The 24,143-nt window shown below is 50.5% G+C and overlaps 1 protein-coding gene across 1 annotated transcript; it reads right to left on the bottom strand.

Moving 5' to 3' along the window:
- Nucleotides 1-559: 559 nt before the first annotated feature.
- relch (RAB11 binding and LisH domain, coiled-coil and HEAT repeat containing) lies at nucleotides 560-24,084 on the bottom strand. The gene is given in 31 exon segments (XM_084702707.1): nucleotides 560-695; nucleotides 1,331-1,401; nucleotides 1,573-1,661; nucleotides 2,845-2,961; nucleotides 3,057-3,195; nucleotides 3,307-3,370; nucleotides 6,231-6,313; nucleotides 7,464-7,563; nucleotides 7,672-7,778; nucleotides 7,862-7,941; nucleotides 8,048-8,096; nucleotides 8,374-8,497; nucleotides 9,053-9,209; nucleotides 9,308-9,455; nucleotides 9,581-9,745; nucleotides 9,831-9,971; nucleotides 10,253-10,324; nucleotides 11,158-11,248; nucleotides 11,352-11,464; nucleotides 13,873-13,896; nucleotides 14,174-14,269; nucleotides 14,422-14,497; nucleotides 14,845-15,047; nucleotides 15,050-15,128; nucleotides 15,392-15,486; nucleotides 15,641-15,826; nucleotides 16,047-16,160; nucleotides 16,364-16,419; nucleotides 16,526-16,597; nucleotides 19,418-19,507; nucleotides 23,495-24,084. Coding segments are annotated over 31 exon segments (3,582 nt in total). The 5' UTR covers nucleotides 23,955-24,084; the 3' UTR covers nucleotides 560-574.
- Between the last annotated feature and the right edge of the window lie 59 nt (nucleotides 24,085-24,143).

The following is a 24,143-nucleotide window of genomic DNA, read 5'->3' as shown; positions in this document are numbered from 1 at the left end:
GTAAGACAAAATAAAGGCAGAAGGATTTATTTTCAATTTACTTCAAGTAGATGATTCTGCTCAGACAGACAGACAAACGGACAGGTCACCATCCTGGGTCCACAGGCTCAAACCTCTCACACAGAACATCTGATTGACACTGACAAAGAGGGAAAATGACACAGAGCTTCTGGATCCAAAATGGCTACCATCTTAAATCAAACCCAGCTGAAGGAACTCCATCTCCTTTTCTGAGTCCGTCTCAATCATGTAGAAGGCCCCTGCTCTTCTCTCTTCTCCTCTCCTCTCCTCTTCTTCTCTAGACCTCTCCACTTGCATGTCATTTAATAACGGAACAGGGTGTGTTCAAATCTCCTACCAGGCATCATCCAAATTCCCTCACCAACACTAGGTTTTGTCTGAACAGCAGAAAGAGGAGAGAGGACACCAGCAGAGGAAGCCACTTGAGACAACTGAGACACACCCGAGTCTTGGTGCTCCGCACCGAGAGCAGAAGCTCATGGGATAGGTGCGTGTGTGAGATGAGGCGGGGGGGGGGGGGGGGGGGCGAGGGGGCGGGGGCGAGGGGGCGGGGTCACTTTTTCCTCTGGAAGACATTGGCCAGCATGGCGCTGGATGTAGTCAGCTGACCCATCTTGCTCAGGAACTTGGTCTTGGCGTCCTCGCCGACAATGCTTGCCGCGATGGACACGCCCCTACAGGACAACACACACACACAGTCGTCAGGCGGAGCTACAGCATCAGAGGGTGAACTTTGACCTGAGTTTCCTGTCGTGTGGACGACAGCGGAGGCAAGCGGAGGGATTGTGGTTGCTGGTTCCTCTCGTGTGACTCTGCAACACTTTCCATGAAGGTTACAAACACTATTGTGTAACTACACTGCTCTATCTACAGTAACAACATGGTACTTAGTATACACATACACATCACAGAACATGAAACAGTGAACCAAAATGAATGAGGCAGAACACTCATATCTCATATTCATGACAGGGTACAGTGAGCCAGTGCAACACACACACACACACACACACTTGTAATGATACACTAAGACATGTTGTCAAGATGGTGAAACGTCCCTGAAAGACACACAAACACACAGTATCTGTCCCAACACTAAGGTCTCTGTCTCCGTCCTCTCTCTCCTCTCCACCATCCTTTCTTCCAGTAGGTGTGGTCCCAACCCTCTACAGGACTTCCTCCCCCCACAGCGGGCTGTGTACCAACCCTCTAAAGCTGCTTCCTTCCCTCTCCTCCTCACTGACCACTCTGGTTTCTGTGCGTGTGTGACGTGTGTGTGGTTCCGTGCGTGCATGCGCGTGGTTCTCACCCTTGGGCTTCTCCGATGGCTCTGCTCTCCACCTTGATCTGCCCTTCCTTGATCATGGAGGTCAGGATTACCTGCAACAAACACCAAAGCCCTCATCCACCTGGGATAGCCAGCTTCATTTGGGCAGAGTGGCATCCAGCGAGGCTAAATGATGCACTCACACACACACACACACCAAGTAAGTCTTTTTGAAGGTGTTCTGACAGTCCAGACACGGTGTGTGTGTGTGTGTGTGTGTGTACCTCGTGTTCAGGAGAGAGCTGTTCCATGTCTGCTCTCAGGCACCTCAGCCCAGGCAGGAAGTGACTGAGCATCAGCTCCTCAGAGATGACTGGAGACAGGAAGTTAAAGAAGGGACAACCCAAGCACAGACCCCCACTACACTTCTGCTGGCCTACCTACATGTGTGTGACAGGAACAGGAAGTGACATCATAGAAGAGACCTGGAAGCACTTCTCACTGCATTGTCTTTCTTTAAGGGAGAAACCAGGGGCTGCTGCTACAGACATGCAAGAACCCACAGCTGTGTGTGTGTGTGTGTGTGTGTTTAAAGGTCACCAGGCAATGGAAGGGAGGGTGCTTAACTGACTATCTGACGTGCACACACACACACACACACACACATCTGTTTGCTGGGAACTCTGACCAAAAAAGTTGGGCTAGAGTGCTCTCTCTGCCCCTTCTCCCTCCCTCTCACTCCCTGGTCTCAACCAACCCTGTAATTACCCTTCAGACCAAAAATGAAGGGAGTTTATTTTCCTTTCTCAACTTGGCAGCGGAACAGGCACACACACAACCAGTTGACCCTACAATAATTCTCTCACACACACACACACACACACCTACACCTACTAAGTCAATGTTATTTCCTGAAACCACACACATCCCTTGACTTGAAGCTGGACAGCCAGCAGGGCTGTGGACGGCCAGCAGGGCTGTGGACGGCCAGCAGGGCTGTGGACGGCCAGCAGGGCTGTGGACGGCCAGCAGGGCTGTGGACGGCCAGCAGGGCTGTGGACGGCCAGCAGGGCTGTGGACGGCCAGCAGGGCTGTGGACGGCCAGCAGGGCTGTGGACGGCCAGCAGGGCTCATCTTCCACCTAACTGGACCTCTGACCACAGCTGTTCCACAGTACTCTACTGAGTCACAGCCACAACAATGTTCCTTAATAAGCTACTGCAGAGAGGCCAGGTGGCCAAGCTCTCTGGTACAAGGCTGGAGAAACTGCTTCCTCCTGTCAGTCCTGTACAGTAAAGGTGTGGAGCTGACATGGGTCTAACGAGAAGGCTTGGGCCCCAGCCAGCACCTCCACACCCCCCCTACCCCTCTGCTGTCCCATCTGCAGATCTCTATCTCTGGGAACAGCAAGCTGTTACTGGACACGGCCTAATCAACTCCAACAACATCCAGCTTGTTTAGTTGTTTTTTCCTAATCTGGTGCTCCGGGGTTGACCTGTGACCCCTGACCCTGGGGAGCTGTGACCTGTGACCCTGGGGAGCTGGTGGAAGGATACAGCAGCAGGATAGGGCGCTGTACGCCTCAAACAGCTGCATGGAGATATCCATCCTCTTGTTCTCGTTGGCCTGGCTGTTGTTGCCTAGCGCCAGCTTGTGGAGGTGGGGCAGGACGACTGGAGGACAAAAACACATGACGGGCAGCAATCAGGAGGGGGTGGTGTGTGTGTGTGTGTGTGTGTGTGTGTGTGTGGTGTGTGTGGGTCCTCACACTCGTCTCTGAAGCGAGGCTCTGTGTTGGGCCCCACACGTCTGAAGGTCCTGATGATCTCCATGTGGAGGGAGTGCTGGTCCTGGTACTGAGGGTCCTCCAGGAACGAGGCCAGCTGCATCTTCACCCTCTCCAGGAGCTGTGCACACACACACACACATACACAGGTGAGAAAGGTGACAGGACAGGTGAGAGATGACAGGTAAGAGGTGAGAGAGATGACAGGTGACAGGACAGATGCCAGCCTTACCTCCTTCTGGGTGACAGTCTCCATGATGGTGCCGAAGGCAGGGATGGTGGATATCCTGACTGAGCTGAAGACCACACACCAGTTAGAGACACCACACACACCAGTTAGAGACACCACACACACCAGTTAGAGACACACACACACCAGTTAGAGACACACCTCACACACACCAGTTAGAGACACACACACACACCAGTTAGAGACACCACACACACCAGTTAGAGACACACACACACACCAGTTAGAGACACACACACACACCAGTTAGAGACACCTCACACACCAGTTAGAGACACCACACACACCAGTTAGAGACACACACACACCAGTTAGAGACACCACACACACCAGTTAGAGACACCACACACACCAGTTAGAGACACCACACACACCAGTTAGAGACACCACACACACCAGTTAGAGACACCTCACACACCAGTTAGAGACACCACACACACCAGTTAGAGACACCACACACACCAGTTAGAGACACCACACACACCAGTTAGAGACACCACACACACCAGTTAGAGACACCACACACACCAGTTAGAGACACCACACACACCAGTTAGAGACACACACACACCAGTTAGAGACACCACACACACCAGTTAGAGACACACCTCACACACACACACACACACACACACACAACTCTCTGTCTCTCACACACACACACACACACACAGCTCCCTCATGCACATGCACATACAAGCAGGTTTCTTCCTGCTCCATTCGTAAGATCCTCTCTTAGGTCTGTTCAGGTTTGAACATTCACCACATGCATCCTTCCTGGAGGGTCCTACCTGGAGGGTCCTACCTGGGCCCTGAAACAATACTCTGGATGCCCTCCCCTCCCCCCTCCCCCTCCTCCCCTCCCCCCTCCCCTCCTCCCCCCTCCCCTCCCCTCCCCTCCTCGTCCTCCCCCCCCTCCTCTCCTCCTCCCCCCTCCCCTCCTCGTCCTCCCCCGCCCTCCCCTCCCCTCCCCCTGGGAAGTGATAAGACACGTATAACCTCCTCAGGTAGAGGGGAAGAGAGGAAGGGAACACTGCCAGTATTGGTACAGGGCCCAGGCAGGATAAACGGTACTGTACTGTAGCCCTGGATCAAAGCTTTACTTACACACAGTAGGATGTAGTGAACATTCAAAACAAGCTCAATAATGACAAACACCAAGAATATGAACTTATAGTTGCGCTATTGAGATATTCTTATTATTATGATGAATGGGCAGCAGAGTTAATGGTAGCTGTTAGATCATTCCACCGTCTCAAGAGGGAACTGATTCTACACAGGACGGAGGAGAGGTAGGGCGGCCGTGTTCCAACACTGCTCAGAAGCTTCCTCCCCGGCATGTCCCTCCTTGTGGAGGAACAGGAAAAACAGTCAAATGTTCCCTCTCTCTCTCTCATTCTCTGTCTCTTGACTGGGAACAGGAGGCGGGGAGAGGAGGATAACTGAGACTGTTGAAATGCAGCCTGGAGCAGGGTAAGGGTAAGTGTTGGGGGGGGAAGGAGGGAGGATGGGGGAGTAAAGGGATGGGGGGGGGGGTTGACTCACAATTCAGGCCCACTGGACAGTGTAATAAGGGCCGGGGCAGCCCGGCGGTCTACTAAGGCCTCACTCATGCCCCGCAGAATCAACTGTAAAACCATGAGACAGAGGGAGGGAGAGATGGGGAAAGAGGGGGATAGGGAGAGAGGGGGATAGGGAGGGAGAGAGGGGGAGAGGGAGGGAGAGAGGGGGATAGGGAGGGAGAGAGGGGGATAGGGAGGGAGAGAGGGGGATAGGGAGGGAGAGAGGGGGAGAGGGAGGGAGAGAGGGGGATAGGGAGGGAGAGAGGGGGATAGGGAGGGAGAGAGGGGGAGAGAGGGGGATAGGGAGAGAGGGGGAGAGGGAGGGAGAGAGGGGGAGAGGGAGGGAGAGAGGGGGATAGGGAGGGAGAGAGGGGGAGAGGGAGGGAGAGAGGGGGATAGGGAGGGAGAGAGGGGGATAGGGAGGGAGAGAGGGGGAGAGAGGGGGATAGGGAGAGAGGGGGAGAGGGAGGGAGAAAGGGGGAGGGGGATAGGGAGAGAGGGGGAGAGAGGGGGAGAGAGGGAGGGAGGGATGATTATAGAGGGATTGAGAGACAGAGAGAGATGGAGAGGGGGGTGGATGAGGAGAGAGAGGGAGAGAACAGGGGGCAAGAGGGGCAAACAACCAGGATCTGAACAGGTTGGTTGGAGGGGGGGCTGCTAAAGGGGGGGGGGGGGAGGGCTGAGGAGGAGGGGTTACTTGGCCATCATGCTGATACTACAACTCCACATGTAGCCAACGAGTCAGGTTAGTCGCACGTTGATGATGCGGCGAGCGTGCAGATCACTGATTGGTCAGAACAAAAGCATGTGTTTTATCCAGGGTTACGGTCAAGATCGGTTCAAATGAATCCCCATCCTTCTAGACTGACCAAGGACTGACACTGCTGCTGCGATGGTTAGTGCTGCAGGTTGATGATGACAGAAGGGTGGTGGTGAGCTGGCGTCGTGCAGTGTTAGTGACAGTGGTGGTGAACATTACAGACACATGACGGCACGACACGACCACACCTTGACCTTGGGAGGGACCCCAGATGGAACACACATACACACAATCCCACCGGGATCAGAGTGGTTCAACCACGGTTCAATCATGATTATCTACGCTGAACCACCGATTCAATTATCTCAGTCAAATCACTGGTTACATTTTCTATGGTGAATCAATGATCTCAACTGAATCACTGACGCAGTAAGTTCAATTAAATCACTGAATCAATTACAATCTAAAATACATGAATCCAACTGTAATGCCAGTGGTGTCAGAGTGTCCTCTCAGGGCTGGTCCCAGGGTCAGGGGTCAGGCTGGAGGCTGAGAGGGAGAGAGACGAGGCAGGGGCCACTTACATTTCGGGGTCGCTGGAGAGAGTGATGAGAGCGGGGACCACTCTCTGAGCCACCAGAGTCTCATTCACCCCTTTCACCAGCAGCTGATTGGACAAGCCAGCCGTGAGGTCACGGACCAGGGCGGGGCATGGGACAGAGCGAGCACGGTGTCATGGCAACACATCGCCGAGAGACAGAGAGAGAGAGAGAGAGAGAGAGAGAGAGAGAGAGAGAGAGAGAGAGAGAGAGACAGAGAGAGACAGAGAGAGAGACAGAGAGAGAGAGAGACAGAGAGAGAGAGAGGAACAAACAAGAGAGAAAGAAAAAAGAACAAAAAGGAAAAACGTAGTGGTGTAAAAAAACGACAAGAGTTGTAGCGGCAGCAAGGCAAGGTAGAGCAGACACACACACACACACACACACACACACAACACAGGCACAATACACATCCATACAAATCATAAGACCAAGGCCAAGCAAACAAAGCTGTACGAAACTCCTGCTAGAGGGCGTTGGGAGGACAGCTGCCCCTAAGCCCTGGTCTGGGGTCAGCTCTCAGGGAGCCTCTGCCACCCCCAGAGGACAAAAGCTGATCCTGGATCAGGGTAGAGGCAGCCAGTCCACCCAGAGCTCTGGCTGAGGTGAACAGACTGTACCATTATGGCATGGTGACGGGGGGTGAAGGGACTGTACCACTCCTCCTCACCCGTAGAAGTTAATAACAGGCCCGGGTTCCATTTCTGTCCCGACTGCGCTAGAGGACTGGACGGGTGATAACAAACATGGCCGACAGCCTTATTCTGCCCAACACGGGGCTTGGCCGTCAGGTTCCTCTAGCAGGGAGGATGTTAACGAGGGGCCAGGGACACAAATGGAACAAGGCCGGGCGGGAGGGATGAAGGGGTCTAGTAGAGATGTTGTAAGATAGGAGGCATTAGGCAGCCTAGCTGACACAGAGCAGACAAACTACAGGACTCAGGACATGTAGTAAACAACTGTTGCTTTAGCATTACCATTATTTGGATTGATATGATACAAAGTTAACATTAAAAAGAAAGGTATACAAATTTCACATGTATTTTTCTAGACATTTTTGAAAATAAGTAAATATCAATCTAATCGTTTCGTGAATAAAAGCTTGTGTGTGTGTGAGGTGTGTGTTGTGTGTGAGGGTTTGAGGTGTGTGTTGTGTGCGTGAGAGGTGTGTGTGTGAGGGTGTGTGTTGTGTGTGAGAGGTGTGTGTGTGTGACGTACCTCGAACATGCGTGCGGCAGTGCAGCGGACCAGAGCGGAGGTGTGCACCACGCCGTACCACAGCACGGTGAGAAGCAGCTCATGGTACACTGGGTTAGCCCTGCAGGACACCATACTGATGAGTAGCTCAACACCACCATGACAGTCTGTGTGTGTGTCTGTGGGACTCTGTGTGTCTGTGTGTGTGTGTGTGTGTGTATCTTCTCACCCCAGTTCTACAAACGAGGCCTTGAGGCTGTCCAGGGGGGCGTGAGAGAGTGACAGCGTTGTCATGACATCCTCCAGAAACCCAACCAGCAGCTTACGGTCTTCGTCCTGAGACACACACACACACAGATACACACACACACTTAGAGGTGTTCCACACACACACTTAGAAGTGCTCTGCACACACACACCTGATTGTAGCATGTCAGTACTCCGGTGGCGTAGATAGGAACGGTAGCCTTGGTTAGAATCCCGTTACCGGCAGACGCATCTAAGGAGGAGGGGCCAGGATGAGCTGACCAACCAGAGTGTGTGGGCGGGTGTATATGTGTGTGTGTGTGTGGGGGGGGGGTGTATATGTGTGTGTTTGCACTCACCCACGTTCTCCTCTGAGAGTCGTAGGATTTCTTGGAACTGTGGTTTGACCTGAACGAGAACAAGAAACATCATACAGACATTCAGAAAGAAAACAACACAAGGAGACACAAGACTCAGGACCTCTCTCTCTCTCTCTCTCTCTCTCTCTCTCTCTCTCACACACTCTCACTCTCTCTCTCACACACTCTCACTCTCACTCTCTCTCTCTCTCTCTCTCTCTCTCTCTCACACACACACATTCTCTCTCTCTCTCACACACACACACACACTCTCTCTCTCTCTCACACACACACACACACTCTCACTCTCTCTCACACACACACACCTTAGTGTTGGTGAAGATCTTGCCAAAGGTACGGCAGAGCCTCCAGAAGAACCTGGAGAACTCGTGAACGCAGGTGGAGGAGGAGACATTTATACCCCCCACGATCTCTATCAGCTGAGGGAGACTGGAGGGGGGGGGAGAGAGAGAGAGAGAGAGAGAGAGAGAGAGAGAGAGAGAGAGAGCGACAGAGAGAGAGAGAGAGAGAGAGAGAGAGAGAGCGACAGAGAGAGAGAGAGAGAGAGGGAGATAGAGAGAGAGAGAGCGACAGAGAGAGAGAGCGACAGAGAGATGGAGAGAGAGAGAGAGAGAGAGAGAGAGGGGGGGGGGAGGAGAGTATGTGAATTTTGACCAAAGAAATGAATTATATATATATTTTTATATATATAAATATATATATAATTTTTCTAAAATAATGTTTTAGTCTCTTACAGAAATATTTTGTTGGTTTCAAAGACACTTGTTTTGTTATTGTCCGGATTTTGCGTATTTTTTGTCTGTCTGGTTGACCACCCTATATTAATTGTATATTAGGAGGTTGACTATATTTGAGCTTCGAATTTCACTGCCCTGTCTGACCCTGTGTTGTTCTGTGCATCTGACAATAAAAGACTTGAACTTGAGTGAGTGTGTGTGTGTGTGTGTGAGCGCGTGAGGTTGCACATGTGTGTGAGAGCCTCACAGCTGGTTGACCACCCAGAGCAGGGTGTCCCAGCCGGTGGTGCCCTCGTGCTCCAGCTGGTGGTCGTACAGCAGCAGCAGAGCAGCCAGGGTCTCTCTGCTCCCCACCAGGGTCGCCAGGTCCTGGAGAGGAGACGCCGGCCGGGGAAACCGAGTCACTGCCGGGGTCACACAGGTCAGAGGTCAGAGGTCGCAAGAGGCCTGTGCGTACTGCTTCTTTAAATGGATGAACGAAGTGTGTGTGTGTGCGTCTCACCCTCTATGTGGGGCAGGTCTCCCTGTAGTCTGACCCTGCTGGAGAAGGGGGCGTTCTGGATGACGACAGCGAACAGAGGAGGGATGAGGGACTGCAAGGCTGACAGGAGCATGTGCAGCTTGTGCTCATCAAGACCATGCTCCCCTTGCTGGGGGGGAGGGAGGAGGAGGAGGAGAGGAGGAGGCACAGTAAGAGAGACAGGAGAGATAAACAAACACACTGAAATACTCACACACACTGGCCCCTCCCCCACCCCCACCCCCAGGTCCCCACCTGCAGCAGTCTCTCGATGCGTGTGAGCAGTGAGGGGATGAGGGAGGACTGCAGGCAGCCCAGCTCTGAGCTCCAGGCAGCGAAGGCTGGGATGAACACCTGGTGGATGGAGCTCACGACGCGCTCCGAGGGGTCGCCTAGCGACAGCAGCATCAGCTCGAAACCCTGGAAACACCGACACTGTTAGAGCCTGCTGTGCCTGCCTCTCTCTCTCTCGGACGCAGGAACACCGTCACTCACACACACACACCTGGGAGTATTTGTCGGGGTCGTCGATGTATCCCATAATGATCCCCAGGCTCTTGACGACGGCCTCTCTCACCATGTCAGCCTTGTCCTCAGCCAGCATCTGCTGCAGCATGGACAATACCAGGGAGGAGCGGATCTCCTTCTGCTCACACACACACACAGAGAGAGACACACAGAGAGACACACACACACACACACAGAGAGACACACACACACACACACAGAGACAAACACACAGAGAGACACACACACACACACAGAGACAAACACAGAAATAGATATAAGCATGCGACCAATACACATCAGTGAATGGTAATAATACTAGTCTGGGTTTTGCAAAGTAGCCTGTGTGTGTTTACGTAAGTCTGACTTTATATGTGTGTATATGCGTTCTCTCTCTGTGTGCGTGTGTGTGTGTCTTACAGGCAAGTATGGTGCTAAGGCCCCACATGACTCCGCTACCAGCAGTCTCCTCTCAGGATACTTATGGTTGATCTGGGAGAGAGGCAGGGAGGGTAATATGAAGGATGGTTGGATTAGAGGACTCAGAGACACAACATGTTGACACCAGGAGATTCTTCAGTGTTTGTCTCACTGGGATATCTCCTGGACTACTCATGGGTCATCTCCACGACAACAGTGCATATTTCTTCTTCTTGTTTTTTATAAGCACAAGACGAATGTTTGTGGAAACAACAGGAGGAGCCGTAGCAGCGGAAGCGTCAGCTGAAGGTCGTTAAAGGGTAAAAACACGAGTGGTTGTAAACCACACCAGGTGGTGTGCCTGTTCTAAACCCTCCACACCAGGTGGTGTGCCTGTTCTAAACCCTCCACACCAGGTGGTGTGCCTGTTCTAAACCCTCCACACCAGGTGGTGTGCCTGTTCTAAACCCTCCACACCAGGTGGTGTGCCTGTTCTAAACCCTCCACACCAGGTGGTGTGCCTGTTCTAAACCCTCCACACCAGGTGGTGTGTCTGTTCTAAACCCTCCACACCAGGTGGTGTGTCTGTTCTAAACCCTCCACACCAGGTGGTGTGCCTGTTCTAAACCCTCCACACCAGGTGGTGTACCTGTTCTAAACCCTCCACACCAGGTGGTGTGTCTGTTCTAAACCCTCCACACCAGGTGGTGTGCCTGTTCTAAACCCTCCACACCAGGTGGTGTGTCTGTTCTAAACCCTCCACACCAGGTGGTGTGCCTGTTCTAAACCCTCCACACCAGGTGGTGTGCCTGTTCTAAACCCTCCACACCAGGTGGTGTGCCTGTTCTAAACCCTCCACACCAGGTGGTGTGCCTGTTCTAAACCCTCCACACCAGGTGCAGTACCTGTTCCCAACACTGGGGGAGAAGTTCCACCTCCACGCGAGAGGGACCCACGTGCCTCGCAAACGCCACACACCCCGTCAGGATCATCTGCCTGGACACACACACACACCAGAGAGAACACAGTCTGAGGATTAAGCAGCATATAATCCAACACACAGACATGAATGAACGAGCACACACACACACACACACACCTCTGTTCATCGTCAGGCCTCTTGATCAGGTTGAAGAGGATGTGGAGCAGCTGGTCCCTCTCTTTAGACTCTGGATGAAGACACGCCGTGCACAGGATGAGAGGAATCAACTCCTGCAGAGAGAGAGAGACAGACAGACAGAGAGAGAGAGAGAGAGAAAGAGACAGACAGACAGACAGACAGGCAGACAGAGAGACAGAGAGAGAGAGAGAGAGTTGAGTTCTATTTCAGGACCTGGTTCAGTACAAAGCAGATGTATCAGGTGGGTGTTGATTGGGTAGAGGAGAGAAGGAGGGGGGGCTGTGGTCCAACACCAACAAAACAGGACGTCAAATAAACCAGGGGAACATGCATGGCTGGCTGGTCTAATCTCATTTGTATAATCCCATGAATTTGTATCAGTATTCTGGGTTTACAAGATATAGTTTTAAACACACACGGACATACACACATTCACACACATGGTTTCCCTGCAAAATGGTGAGTCACTAGCTGAAACCCAGCAGATAAACAAAGTGTACATACGAAATAACTTCAAGACCATTTGCACACAAAAAAAGCTATTTCCAGTGATGTAAGGGGAGCGTTGGGCGTTTGTCATTAGGCTCCCCTGAAGAGGGAGTTCACAGCTAAGGTCACAGCAGTGCTGTAGACAACAGAACAGACCAGCACCATCCAAACCAGGAAGAGGCCAGAACCACACCCAGATCCAGACATACACCCAGATCCAGACCCAGATGCAGACCCAGACCCAGACGGACAAGTACAGACAGCCACTTTCGGTTCCAGACTTGCTACCCTAGTTAGAGAGCATTGGGAGTCCAGCCTTGCTCACCCTAGTTAGAGAGCATCGGGAGTTCAACACACACATATTTATATTTTTTTCCCCTGAAGCCATATTTTCCTGGAAGAACTCCTGTTTTCCTGCTAAATGCTGGCAGACGGAGCCAGTGATGAGGGAGGGGGTGAGTCAGCTGGCGATGTCGGAACTTCTCAAGTAGCTGGTGTAACAACGTCCACTGGCAATACACCTACTTCTGTTCTTCTACAGAGAGTGGGCGATGAAATGTTCATTCATACTTATTCTGTTACACTGTAGAAGAGATAGAACACACCTGTAAACCATGTCTCTATCCTCGTCGGATCAGTTAGAGAACCGGTGGTCTTATCTCCTCGCTTGGAGAAGAAAGGGGAAGTAAGATCACAGGTTAATCTTTTTACGGCGCTCGGCACTTCTGAGGAACTGGCAGAGTGTGTCGGTGTAAAGACAACGTCCCGAAGGTGACGCAAAGATAAAGAGTTAACCGGCACACTCAAAGGCTTTTTCCTGTCTTGTGTTTTTCTTTTCTGGGGTGTTATCAAGAAGTTGAGGGTGCGGTTGGAGGTAAATGATTAAATCCCTAAGGCAATACAGAGGCAGGTGGTCAGCGAGACTTGGCTGTTGATGTCAGCTGCCTCTCACACCAAGACAAACACAAGGTGCCTTTTTTACTTTTGGTGAAAATAGAAAGAAAAAAAGTTGAGGAACTTAAAAGGGTGAGGTGTGTCTTCAAGTTCAGAAGTGGTTGGTGTGTGTGTGTGTGTGTGAGCGAAAAAGCGTTCGCACGTGTGACTGGAAGGTCTAACGGACATGGTTCAAGGTCCACATCCTCCAGTGAAGCGTAAAGCGGATAGCTCTTGTTTTTTCTCTTTCTCCCTTCTTCTCCCTCGTACCCTAGCCCCAGGGTCCTGGCAGGGGCCCACTGCTCCATAACTGTCACAGAGTCAAAGAGCAGCATAGCTCATCTATGCAAATACTCCAGGCTCCAGGCAGGCCTCTCCTTCCTGTACCCAGACCCTTGTTCCACCCTCACACACGTTACACTCCAAACTGAATGGATATCAATTTAAGTGATGACAGGCTTGTCATGTGTGCTGCGCATACTGATACATGTTAAACTCATATTGTTTGTGTAAAGAAACATCTCTCTCGATTAGAGCACACATACGTTCACATTAACTCACACCACACACACACACCACACACCTAGTAGAATCAGACTAGCAGGATGCAGTGAGAAGAATTAGGTAAAACTGAATCTGTTATAAACAGAATCGATAGATAGATTACAATAATGACTCTTTTGGTTGTCCACTTTCTCAACCAATCACTGACAAGAGTTTTACAGAAGCAGCCAATGAGAAGAGCAGAGGACAAGGGGGACCAATCAGAGAGGGGCAGGGTTAAGAGGCACATTTAAGAGGGAGGAGTAAAGCAGACCCACTTTACTGGTGTTTGCCAGAAGCACAGACTGATCTGATCGACTATGATGAACTAACTGCAGATCAACCATTAAGCACAGGCCGCACTGAGACTACCCATGGTGTGACCATACTGTTCATAGTCTAATCTGACTGACTGTTCATGGACTAACCATTTACACATCATAGACTAACCAAAGACCAAAGGCAATAGCCAATAGGAGTGGGTCTGCGTTACGCTTCCTGTTCAGGTGATGCGGTGTGTGCGTGAACAACTCACCTGGCAGAGGTGCACAATCATTCTCTGGGAGCAGAGAGGCAGAGAGGCAGAGAGGCAGAGAGGCATGCACGAGAACCAGAGAATGGGTGAGAGGAGGAGAAGAAGAGGAGGGGGGAAGAAAGAGTGAATGCCAGGAAGACACCAAAGTGAGGAGGAGGAGGAGATGAAGAGAGGAGTAATTGTTGAAACAACAGTCGAGTCAGAATACTGAACAAACCCTACCGCCCCCAGACAGAGAAGATGGATGGATGGATGGATGGGGGAGGGGAGTGGGGGGGAGTGTGGAGGGGGAGAGGGTTACCTCTCTCTTGGCTAACAGCACGTTGGGGACGATGTGAGGGAGACAGCGCCCCAGCATCAGCACCACACTCTCCTCCTTGTCAGCTATACGAGACACCTGGGGGGAGAGGAGGGGGGGAGGGGAGGCAACTGAATTCAATCAGGATCAGAGAGACAAACTAGGCAAACTAGACAGGTGTGTATGTTTCTATGTGTGTGTGTGTTAACTGTAGGTTGAGTGTGTGTGTGTGTGTGTGTGTGTGTGTGTACCTCTGCTCCCAGGCGACTGTCTGAGGACATTCTGCAGAAGGACAGTAGAGCCTGCTGGAACGCCGGAGACAGCTTCCTGTGACAACACAGCACCACAACCACTGAGGACACATACTGACACCTAGTGGCAGCACCTGGTAATGCACTTACTGACACCTAGTGGCAGCACCTGGTGATGGCATGCATGGCAGCAACCGAAAGATGAGCTCAGTAAAGTACAATCTGCGATATATTTAGTGAATGTATGTGCATTGTGAGTGAGTAGTGTGTGTGTGTGTGTGTGTGAGAGAGTACGTGTCTATGTGTGTTTATGAATGAGTGTGTGTGTGGCTGAATGTGTTTGTGTGCATGAATGAGTGTGTATGTATGAATAAGTGTGTGTATGAATAAGGGTGTATGTTCCCTATAAGATCCATCCCTCACCTGTTGGGCCGGTCAAACTGAACCGGCACCTTGCTCTTTAGCTTGGGGTGAGGGGGGGACTGTATGGGGGCGGGGCCTGGGGAGGGGTCAGGCTGTGTTGCCGCAGCGACGGGGGCGTTGTCGGGCTCCGACACCCCCCGGATGTCCAGGTACTGGCCGTTGTCAAGGGGGGGGGGCGGGGGGGTGGAGGAGAGGCAGGAGGGGGGGAGGGTTTGGGATTTGAACCCAGATCCAGGGTGGTGGGGGGAGGGGAGGTGATGGTCCTCTTCAGAGACTGGATCTCACTACACAGGAGACAGGACAGGCTGTGATTGGTCAGCACAGACCACATGACCTTTCAGAATTGGCCGAGAGAGGATGATGTGAATGTCAGACGACCAAAGGTGAGGGGAGCTGTCTGGTTGTTGTTGGAATGGTAGTGACAGAGACACACACACACACACACACGCCCAAGCACACACACACACACACACACACACACGCCCAAGCACACACACACACACACGCCCAAGCACACACGCACTCTCACACGCCCACACACACACACCTCTGTAGTTTGTTGATGTGCTGGGTCAGAGTCAGCTTGTCGCTGTTCAGCAGGCTGATCTGATACTCCAGCTCCTGCACAACCTCCGCCTGTTGCTAAGAGACAAAACAAAAACATCATGAACACACCACCTACAATGTCCGGTTTTGATCTGGACAACGCTTTAATCCAAGTACTGAGGGAGATTCCAACCAGCAATCTCTAGATCTGCAGTCAGATGCACACACACACACACACACACACACTCACCTGCTGGGAGAGGTGGAGCTGTCTCTGAGACTCCTGGGTGAAGAGGTTTCCATCGGCCTCGTCTCCCACGGCGACGTCCACCGTCTCCCGGGGCGACGGCAGGGCGGAGCCACAGCTGCGGTAAAGCTGCAGCAGGTCAGGAGGCTTGGGAGTGTTCAGACCCACGTCGTCCCACAACTCAAAGTCCTGAGGTCAAACGACAGACACAAGGTCAACACACCTGTCTAACATCCGTCTACCTGGGTAATCATCTGTCTACCCATCACCTGCAGTGAACCCATCGCCTGCAGTGAACCCATCGCCTGCAGTGAACCCATCGCCTGCAGTAAACCCATCACCTGCAGTGAACCCATCACTTGCAGTGAACCCATCACCTGCAGTGAACCCATCACCTGCTGGAGCGTACCTGGTCATCGTTCTCATCTGAAAAGGTGATGGCCGACAGCTTGTACTCGTTCTTTAACAGATATTCATTCACAAGGAAATTTAAGGCCCTTTTCTCCAGAGGACGGATTGGCTCCTGATAAGGAAATGACAGAAAGAAGTAGAGGGAGAGAGAAACAGGGAGGAGAGAGACAGACAGAGAGATACATAGAGGGGGAGAAATAAAGACAAGAAAAGCTATATATACATTTATATAAAATTAATTCAACTGCAATCTAAAGTTCTCTCCTGTGGTCAGATGCAGGCATGAAGTGTGCAGGGTCAGTCAAGGGTCCAAACCTGAATCTCGGGACTTGATTTGAAGTTTTTCCTCTCCTGCGAGGGAACTTCACTTTCTGGAAGAACAAGAGAAGATCAGAGAGGTGAGAAGACCCCAGTCCCAGCAGACAGAGGAGGAGAGCGAGAGAGAGAGGGATGAAGAGGAAGTGGAAAGTACGCCACCTGCTGCCTGAGTCAAGTTGGCGCGCAGAGCTTGTATGGTCTCCTTGGCTTTCCGTAGCTCAAACTCCAGCACTGGACAGGAAGTGACATCACACACACAGGAAGTACATCCAACCAAGGAGAGGGAACAAACAAACAAACAAAACAAAGATGGCCATGAAGAAAAATAAAAGTAAACAGAATGAAAACCCCGGCTCCGCCCTCCCCCTCCCGGAAAACATAACAAGTATCGTAAGAAGCTGAGGCAAAATAAACAAACGCATGCAAATTATGGATCTAAGGAATGCATGCAGCAGAGGATCATGGGATAGCTTACAGTCCTCCAGCCCACGAGTGTGTCGATGGGGGCGAGTATCAATAGTGCATAGTGGCTTTCCTTCCTTCTTTCCTTTCCACCAGCATCCCCAAAGCTTTCACTGACACCTTCATATTTTTTATAGTCTGCTCTGATACTAAAGTATTAGAATGCTATCATCCCCTTCCTAAGACTTGATCCCTGCAGACAAGGAAAGTAGACAAGGAGAGGAAGCCAACTCAGACTATTGAGATGCAGCCTTCATACTGGCAGCTGTCTGACCAGGAAGTTTACAGCCAACATGTAAAAAGTGAAACTGATTTAGACCCAGGCTATGTTTCCTTAGGGACTCCACTTTAAAAGACCGTGGCAGCTTTTAATCGTGATTGGGATTTTTTTTTAAAACACGTTTTGAGATTGTGAGCTATGAATGAAAGTGCTAGGCCTCAGGTAGTTGCAGTTTTACATGGATTAGATGAAAATGGAATCTGAATCCATCAATGCCCAATAACCTATTTGTGGCTTTTACAAACGAAAATATCGATTTTATCGGCAGGACTGTGTGTGACAGTCAGAGTACGTCACCTGAGGTACAGCCCGGCACCCACCTGGGTCACACTGCTGCAGACTGTTCCACACCTGTCTGATCAGGGTGGGTGGGGCCTGAGGGGCTTGTTTGTGCCACTGGGGGGAATCCTCTTTTGAAGCATCTGTGTTCTGATTGGTCACGAGCAGCCATTCATACAGACCCAGAAATTCAAGCTTTCTGTGCGGTAAAAAGCGCTCGGGGCCATTTAGAAAATGTACAAACGCACCCAAAAGTCAAAGGCACTTGTAAGGGACTTTGCTGCAACAGTGTGAAACAGGCGTGGGTCTCAGGTGGTCTGACCTGAAGCAGAGGACCTCTGGCATGTGCTCCGACAGGACCAGCAAGAAAAACCAAAGCACATGGGAGCTAGGGAGGCGATGGGGAGCGGAGATGAAACGTGTTGCATGTCTGTGCACCGAAGACCTGTAGCCTCCTAGTCGTCCATCTCAGTGCCTGAGAGAAATTCTCTACAGACCAGAGAGGTGGGGGGGAGATGTCGGCTGCTTCGTCTTATTTTTGCCACAATGTAAGAGAACGATTGTAGGAGCCATCCCTGCGTCTCCTGACGACTGAGGCCTGCTCTATGTTGAGCTACAGATCAACAATGCACAGGATGCAAGCAGGACAAAATGGAGACAGCTGAAAAAGAGAAGGATGAGAAAGAGAAAACAAAAAGAAGAGGAGAAGGAGAGACGCCGCTAGCCTGGATGAATGAAGCTTGTCCAGTACTGTCCTCAGGGGTTTGATCAACGTTGGAAAAAGCCAGAAAACCTCACAAGTCAGACAGCTGGGGCAGATTTGTTGGCAAGGAAGTGGAAGGCAGGGAGTGGGTGAAGGAGGGAGTGGGTGGAGGAGGGAGGGGGGAGAGGAGGGAGGGGGTGGAGGAGGGAGGGAGGGGGTGGAGGAGGGAGTGGGTGGAGGAGGGCAAGGAGGAGATGAAGGGCAGGGAAGGAGGAGGGGGGAGAGAGGGGGAAGGAGGGCAGGGAGGGTTTGGAGGGCAGGGAGGAGATGGAGGGCAGGGAGGGTTTGGAGGGCAGGGAAGGGATGGAGGAGGGAGGAGGGAGGGAGGGGAGAGAGGGGGAAGGAGGGCAGGTAGGGGTGGAGGAGGGAGGGGAAAGAGGAGGGCAGGGAGGACATTGAGGGGATGGGGGAGGGAGGGGTTAGGCAGAGAGGGGTAGGAAATGCCAAAATCTAGTGGGTAGGAGGCAGGGTATTAGCAGGGGAAGGCTGAGCGCTTCCAGTCTCTCTGCTGCATGGTCCTGCTGTTGTCCTGGCTGGACTACAGCCCTGCTACTGTGTCTGATCAATGTCATCATCCATGTAGTCAGGGCTAGGCTAGCACTGACACAGGGCAGCTATACAGCAGTTAAGCATCAATCTGTTTCAGTTCACCTCACAAAACTAAATCTAACAGGCCCGAAAAGTGGAGGATTTTAGTTTAGCAATCAGGTAATGAAATAAAGATGAAAAACATTAACAGACTATTTCACAAGCACATTTGCAAGCACTGTTATCCCTAGACACATAAAATTGCACCCAGAAGATAGACAAATAAACAAAAAGATGATTTCTGTGTGCAGTGGTACCTTGGCAGGATAACTGGTGAATCATTACTTGAGCCTTCAACACCGAATTAGTCTCTTCGGTTACCAGGCCTGCTTCTATCTCTGATGTTTTCAGGGATAATCTATTCAGCCAAGATAGGATTTCTTCCCACCAAGTCAGTGAGAACACTGAATTCTAACAACATTCAGTGGCAGTGTGTGCTTTGGGAATAATCACACGTTTGGCATCTTTATTTAGCACAGTGTGACTGAACCACTGTAAATTACATGGTTTCCAGATGGACTCTCCAAAGACAATTCCTTTCAAAGACAATTCCTTCAGGTAGGAAAACGGCCCGTGTTGATGCGCTACTAGCCTATTGCCTCTCCATCCTGCTTTGCCTCCATCAGGCCTCACTGCCTCTCCGCCTCACCGCCTCACCGTACACTTGCTCTGGTCTTACCGGCCACACGCTCGTCCGACTCCCTGTTCCCGTCATCCGAGTAGCGGGCGAAGTCCAGAGAGTCCAGCGTGCTGATGCTGCCTGCGCGGTCTGGGGGAGGAACACATCAGTGTCACACCCTCTCCTGGCTGGCACGCCACAAGAGACATCTTGAAATGGAGCGTTAGTAACAGTCAGGAGAGAGAGCTTTAGTCACTCGACCGTGGAATATAGGCTTTCAACAGTGATCTAAGCTTGTACACCAAACAGGTTCCTTTTCCATTGTAGTTCCTCTTCATCAAAAAGGTCAAACCTGTGAGGTTTTACTGACAGTAGGTCAGTGAGATACTGTGAATTTGTACCCTTTGTACTATTTGTATTTTTTGTACTATCTGTATTTTTTGTAGATTGTAAATTATGTCTACTTTATATTTATATCTATATTTTTTATTCTAAATTCCCTCGGCTAGACTTTGTTACTTTTGTATAGTTAAACCACATTAAAACCCTTTCTGATTCTAATCAAATAAACATTTAACACATCCATCCAACTTAGCCTAGTTTGACAGCCTTTTTAGTCTTGTGCGTGCTCTCCCCTATAGCAGCCAGTCACACGTGGCCTACTAACTCATTCTGTTTGCTAGCTGCCCCTAATTTACTGTACATCAAGTTTTTCAAGTCCAACCAAAGAGAAGTCAGGCTTTTGCTGTTGTGTAAGTGAACAGCAGTGCCTCTCAGCGCTAGCTGGCTAACACCTAGCCTAGCTACTGAGGCTAAAGGGAGTGGGTAGTTGTTGTCATGTAAGCTGGGCTAATTGAATGTTGAGCCTACCCCCTTGGCCTTGCCAAACTAAGGGGAATGCCACCATAATGAGCTAAAGTCCCATGATCAGGACTGATCTCATGGCCACACAAAGCAATCACAATTGGTCCCATGACTGACCTGTGTGTGTGTGTGTGTGTGTGTGTGTGTGTGTGACGTGAAATATGTTGTGTGGATGGACTATGAAAACACATGTTGCGTGTGATGTAATAATGTGTTGTGTGTGTGTGTGTGCCTTCCCATTGATCTCAAGTTAACACCCCTATAAGAACAGGCCACTCCCTTCTCGTTCACAAACAACCATTCAGCTTGCATGATGACATCATCTTGTCTCATAACATCATCACCTCCTTGGCCCACAATGGAAACACTAAATTAAAAATCAAACCCTTTTTTATTTATAAACACTGAAATCAGTCACATTAGTAGAATTCCTGTAAAAAATAAGAGATTTTGTGTGCATATAGTGAATTGGCTCATGTCCTACTCACAAACAGTGGACAGCTTGATAACTGGCTAGTCGATACAGCCTCGTATCTCGGCCTGTGATTGGTCAGCCGAGAAACACCATCTGTGTTACCTTTGTGCTGGCTAGGCACAAGCACAAGCACCTCTAAAGGTGCCTCACTCTGCATACGAGCAAATTAAACACAGCTCAAGATCACCGCTCTGCTATGCTCTGGACACAGGTCACAGAGGCATGACAGAATGCCAGGAATCTGAGATTGACAAACGACTGACAGAGAGAGAGAGAGAGAGAGAGAGAGAGAGAGAGAGAGAGAGAGAGAGAGAGAGAGAGAGAGAGAGAGAGAGAGAGAGAGAGAGAGAATGAAAGAGAGAGAGAATGAATGAGAGACAGAATGAAAGAGAGAGTGAGAGAGAGACAGAGAGAGACAGAGAGAGAGAGAGAATGAGAGACAGAATGAAAGAGAGAAAGAGTGAGAGAGAGACAGAGAGAGAGAGACAGAGAGAATGAAAGAGAGAGAGAGACAGAGAGAATGAAAGACAGAGAGAGCATACAAGCCAGAAAAATATCTCTCAGCAAGTCAGAGTGTAACCCACATTCTCCATGTCGAAATCATCTGTATGAATCTAATAGCAGGCTGAGAATAGCCAAATCACTTCTTACCTCACTAAGAGCATCATCGGTATCAAAAGGTAAACAATGATAAAACTCAATACAATAATGGGCTTCTGTGTTGTGTATTATAAAGCATGAAAAGCAATTTGATGACACTGGTGAGCGGTATTCATACTGAGGAGTGACTTTGCCCAACACTTCTCTTGTGTTATACACACTGAGTCAGTCAGTCTACAGTCAGACAGCAAACACAAAGACTATGAACACACAACAACACCAGCTGCACATTAAGCGGCCTTCTTCCTCTGCCCTCTCACTCAACCTTGGTTCTATTGACTCTATCACTTTTGTGGTATGGAGCATGCTAATGCTAGCTAGGCTAAGCACTGACGCTTTATCTAGGCCACTGGGGCTGTTGTTTATCTATATTGCATGACGATAAATTAAACACTGAACCGTCATAATGTTCTCTACAACATCCAGAAAGATATGGATGTAACTTTCGTCTGCACAAGATTAAACATATCAGTTACATTAGATCAACCTGTTGCTTTTAACTTTTGGTTAAGTGTTCGATGGAAACCCATCTGGTCTTCAATATACCCAGACGCTCCCATGTTACCTCGCTCCTCATCTCCCTCCACTGGCTACCCATCACGGCCCTCATCAGATTCAAGACCCTGGTACTGACCTTCCGAGCGGTAATGGGACTGCATCCGACTACATCAAGTCTCTCCTACAGCCTTACACCCCCACCCGCCACCTACGGTCTTCTTCTGACAACCGTCTGGTGGTCCCAACTCTCAAGAGCGCCCGGTCCCAACACAAGCTCTTCTCCTATCTGGCCCTTCAATGGTGGAATCAGCTCCACACCTCCATCAGGGACACTGACTGTCTCCCCACCTTCAAGAAAAGGCTCAAGACGCACTTGTTTCTGGAGTAAAACGGCACTTAGGAATGTTTGGCTGGACCGGATGTTAGTTTCCTCCAGGATCACAATGACTCTTGTAACTTGTAACTCTTGGAAGACAGTTGTAACTGTCTTAAAATTATTGTACTCGCCATGAAATATATTAATGTTGCTTGCCTTTTCCACAGGTACACTCTTGCACTTTTGCTTTTTTTACATGCTCGTATTGCTCTTATTTGGTTTTCACAATGTATGCTTCATATTTGGCTACCCGCAATGTTTGAGGCCATCTCGTTGTTATGATCAGTGACCTATGCACTCTTGTAAAACTCTTTCTTGGAAGTTGCTTTGGATAAAAGCATCTGCTAAATGCATAAATGTAAATCCTAACCCCTGCCCCCCCCCCCCCCCCAACTTAAAGTGGCATACGGTTCCCTGGCAACTGTCTCCAAGGGGCAAGGCAAATCCTTGCCATGACGTCCTCATCCCTTTCTCCTGTTATAAAGGTCAAAACAATAGGGGACCCTCTGACGTCATTTATCACCCTCCCCCCTGTCAGACACATCTCCCTCCCCGCTAAACCACATTTGCACTCGTTTCCGACAGAAAACGCTCATTCGATCCTTCAAGCAGGATGAGCAAAGCAGCCATTAGTCGAGTCTACGGGCCCTGTTGAATAGCCTTCCTACAGGTGCACAATATCTGCCCAACTGTGCTAAGCCCCCCCCCTCCACACGCACGCACGCGGCCAAGCCCCCGCCCCCACCTGCCCTAGATGTCTTCCAGTGCCATGGCAACCGCCAGCCACCCTAGCAATTAGCCATTATGACTTGGACAGAACTGGATAGTGGGGTAGTCACCAGTCAACGCCTTTCCCAATAGCTGTTATATGCGTGTGTGATTAAAATGTCATACAGCTCCTGTTGACCCCCAGAACCACCTGTTTCGAATTGTGCATCAAGTTAACTGTTGATTATGAGGAATAATTAATTTAGGCCGTTCCCCTTAACACGTAGCGTTAGATCTTCGGTAATCAGGGAACTAATTAGAGCTATATGAGATGCGTTATTCGACCGATGACAGGTGCAGCGCTAGCTGTGAGTCCTAAAGCGGTCCATTGTTTTACAAGCTGTGCTGTCAGAAAACATTGTTGTAGCATTTAGCTATAATTACCAGTCAACACTTAAGCAAAGTAACTGGCTTATTTGCTAGCGAGTGCATTGGCGGACTATTGATCATAATACAGCTAGATTGAGGTTGTAGTTAGCACCGACAAGCTACTTACTCAGAGGGCCACCAGGGCCAAGTACCTGGTCCTTGCAAGCTGGCGGAGTTCCGCTCTGCCTCTCGAAGTTGCCCGGGTTCGAGAAATAGTCCCTCAACCTTGGAAGCTCTCTGCCTGCCTCCAGCAGTTCAGTATGAAATTCCAGGGCCGTGAGGATATACTGATCCCGCAATAACTGAGCCGCAATGACATCAACCGATACCCGAGTTTCCGTGCTGGCTGCCATAGCGGCAGCTGCGGCCGTTACCGAGACACCTTCGACGCTAGGACTGGTTCGATTGCTAGACAGCAGTAGTGCCGGCGGTTCCGCGTCTGCTTGCGGGGAAAAGGGATTGGTGGACGGCGGTCCAGGGGCTCCATCGCTCGGGCTGGGTTCAGTGCCAGCCACCTCATCCGGTCTCCGCTCAGTCTCCTCCTCAGAATCGCTAAGATTAAACGGGTTGACGCTACCCGTCGCCATTTTTTGCACAGTATAGATTTTATAGCAACCAACCTAGCTAGCTAGCTAATAATTGGACCCGTCTTCCTGGACGGATGGCTAGCAAGGTAGCTGCTAGCTGACCGAGCTATGACAGGAGGATAACGAGGGCTGTGATTGGCTGTGAGTGGAATGGCATTCCAACGTCCGCCTTCCTTGTATCTTTTAAAT

Source organism: Hypomesus nipponensis, chromosome 8 (genome assembly GCF_054491055.1).
Source record: "Hypomesus nipponensis isolate SF chromosome 8, ASM5449105v1, whole genome shotgun sequence".
Taxonomy (NCBI): Eukaryota; Metazoa; Chordata; class Actinopteri; order Osmeriformes; family Osmeridae; genus Hypomesus; species Hypomesus nipponensis.
This window is presented reverse-complemented; position numbering and strand designations above follow the sequence as displayed.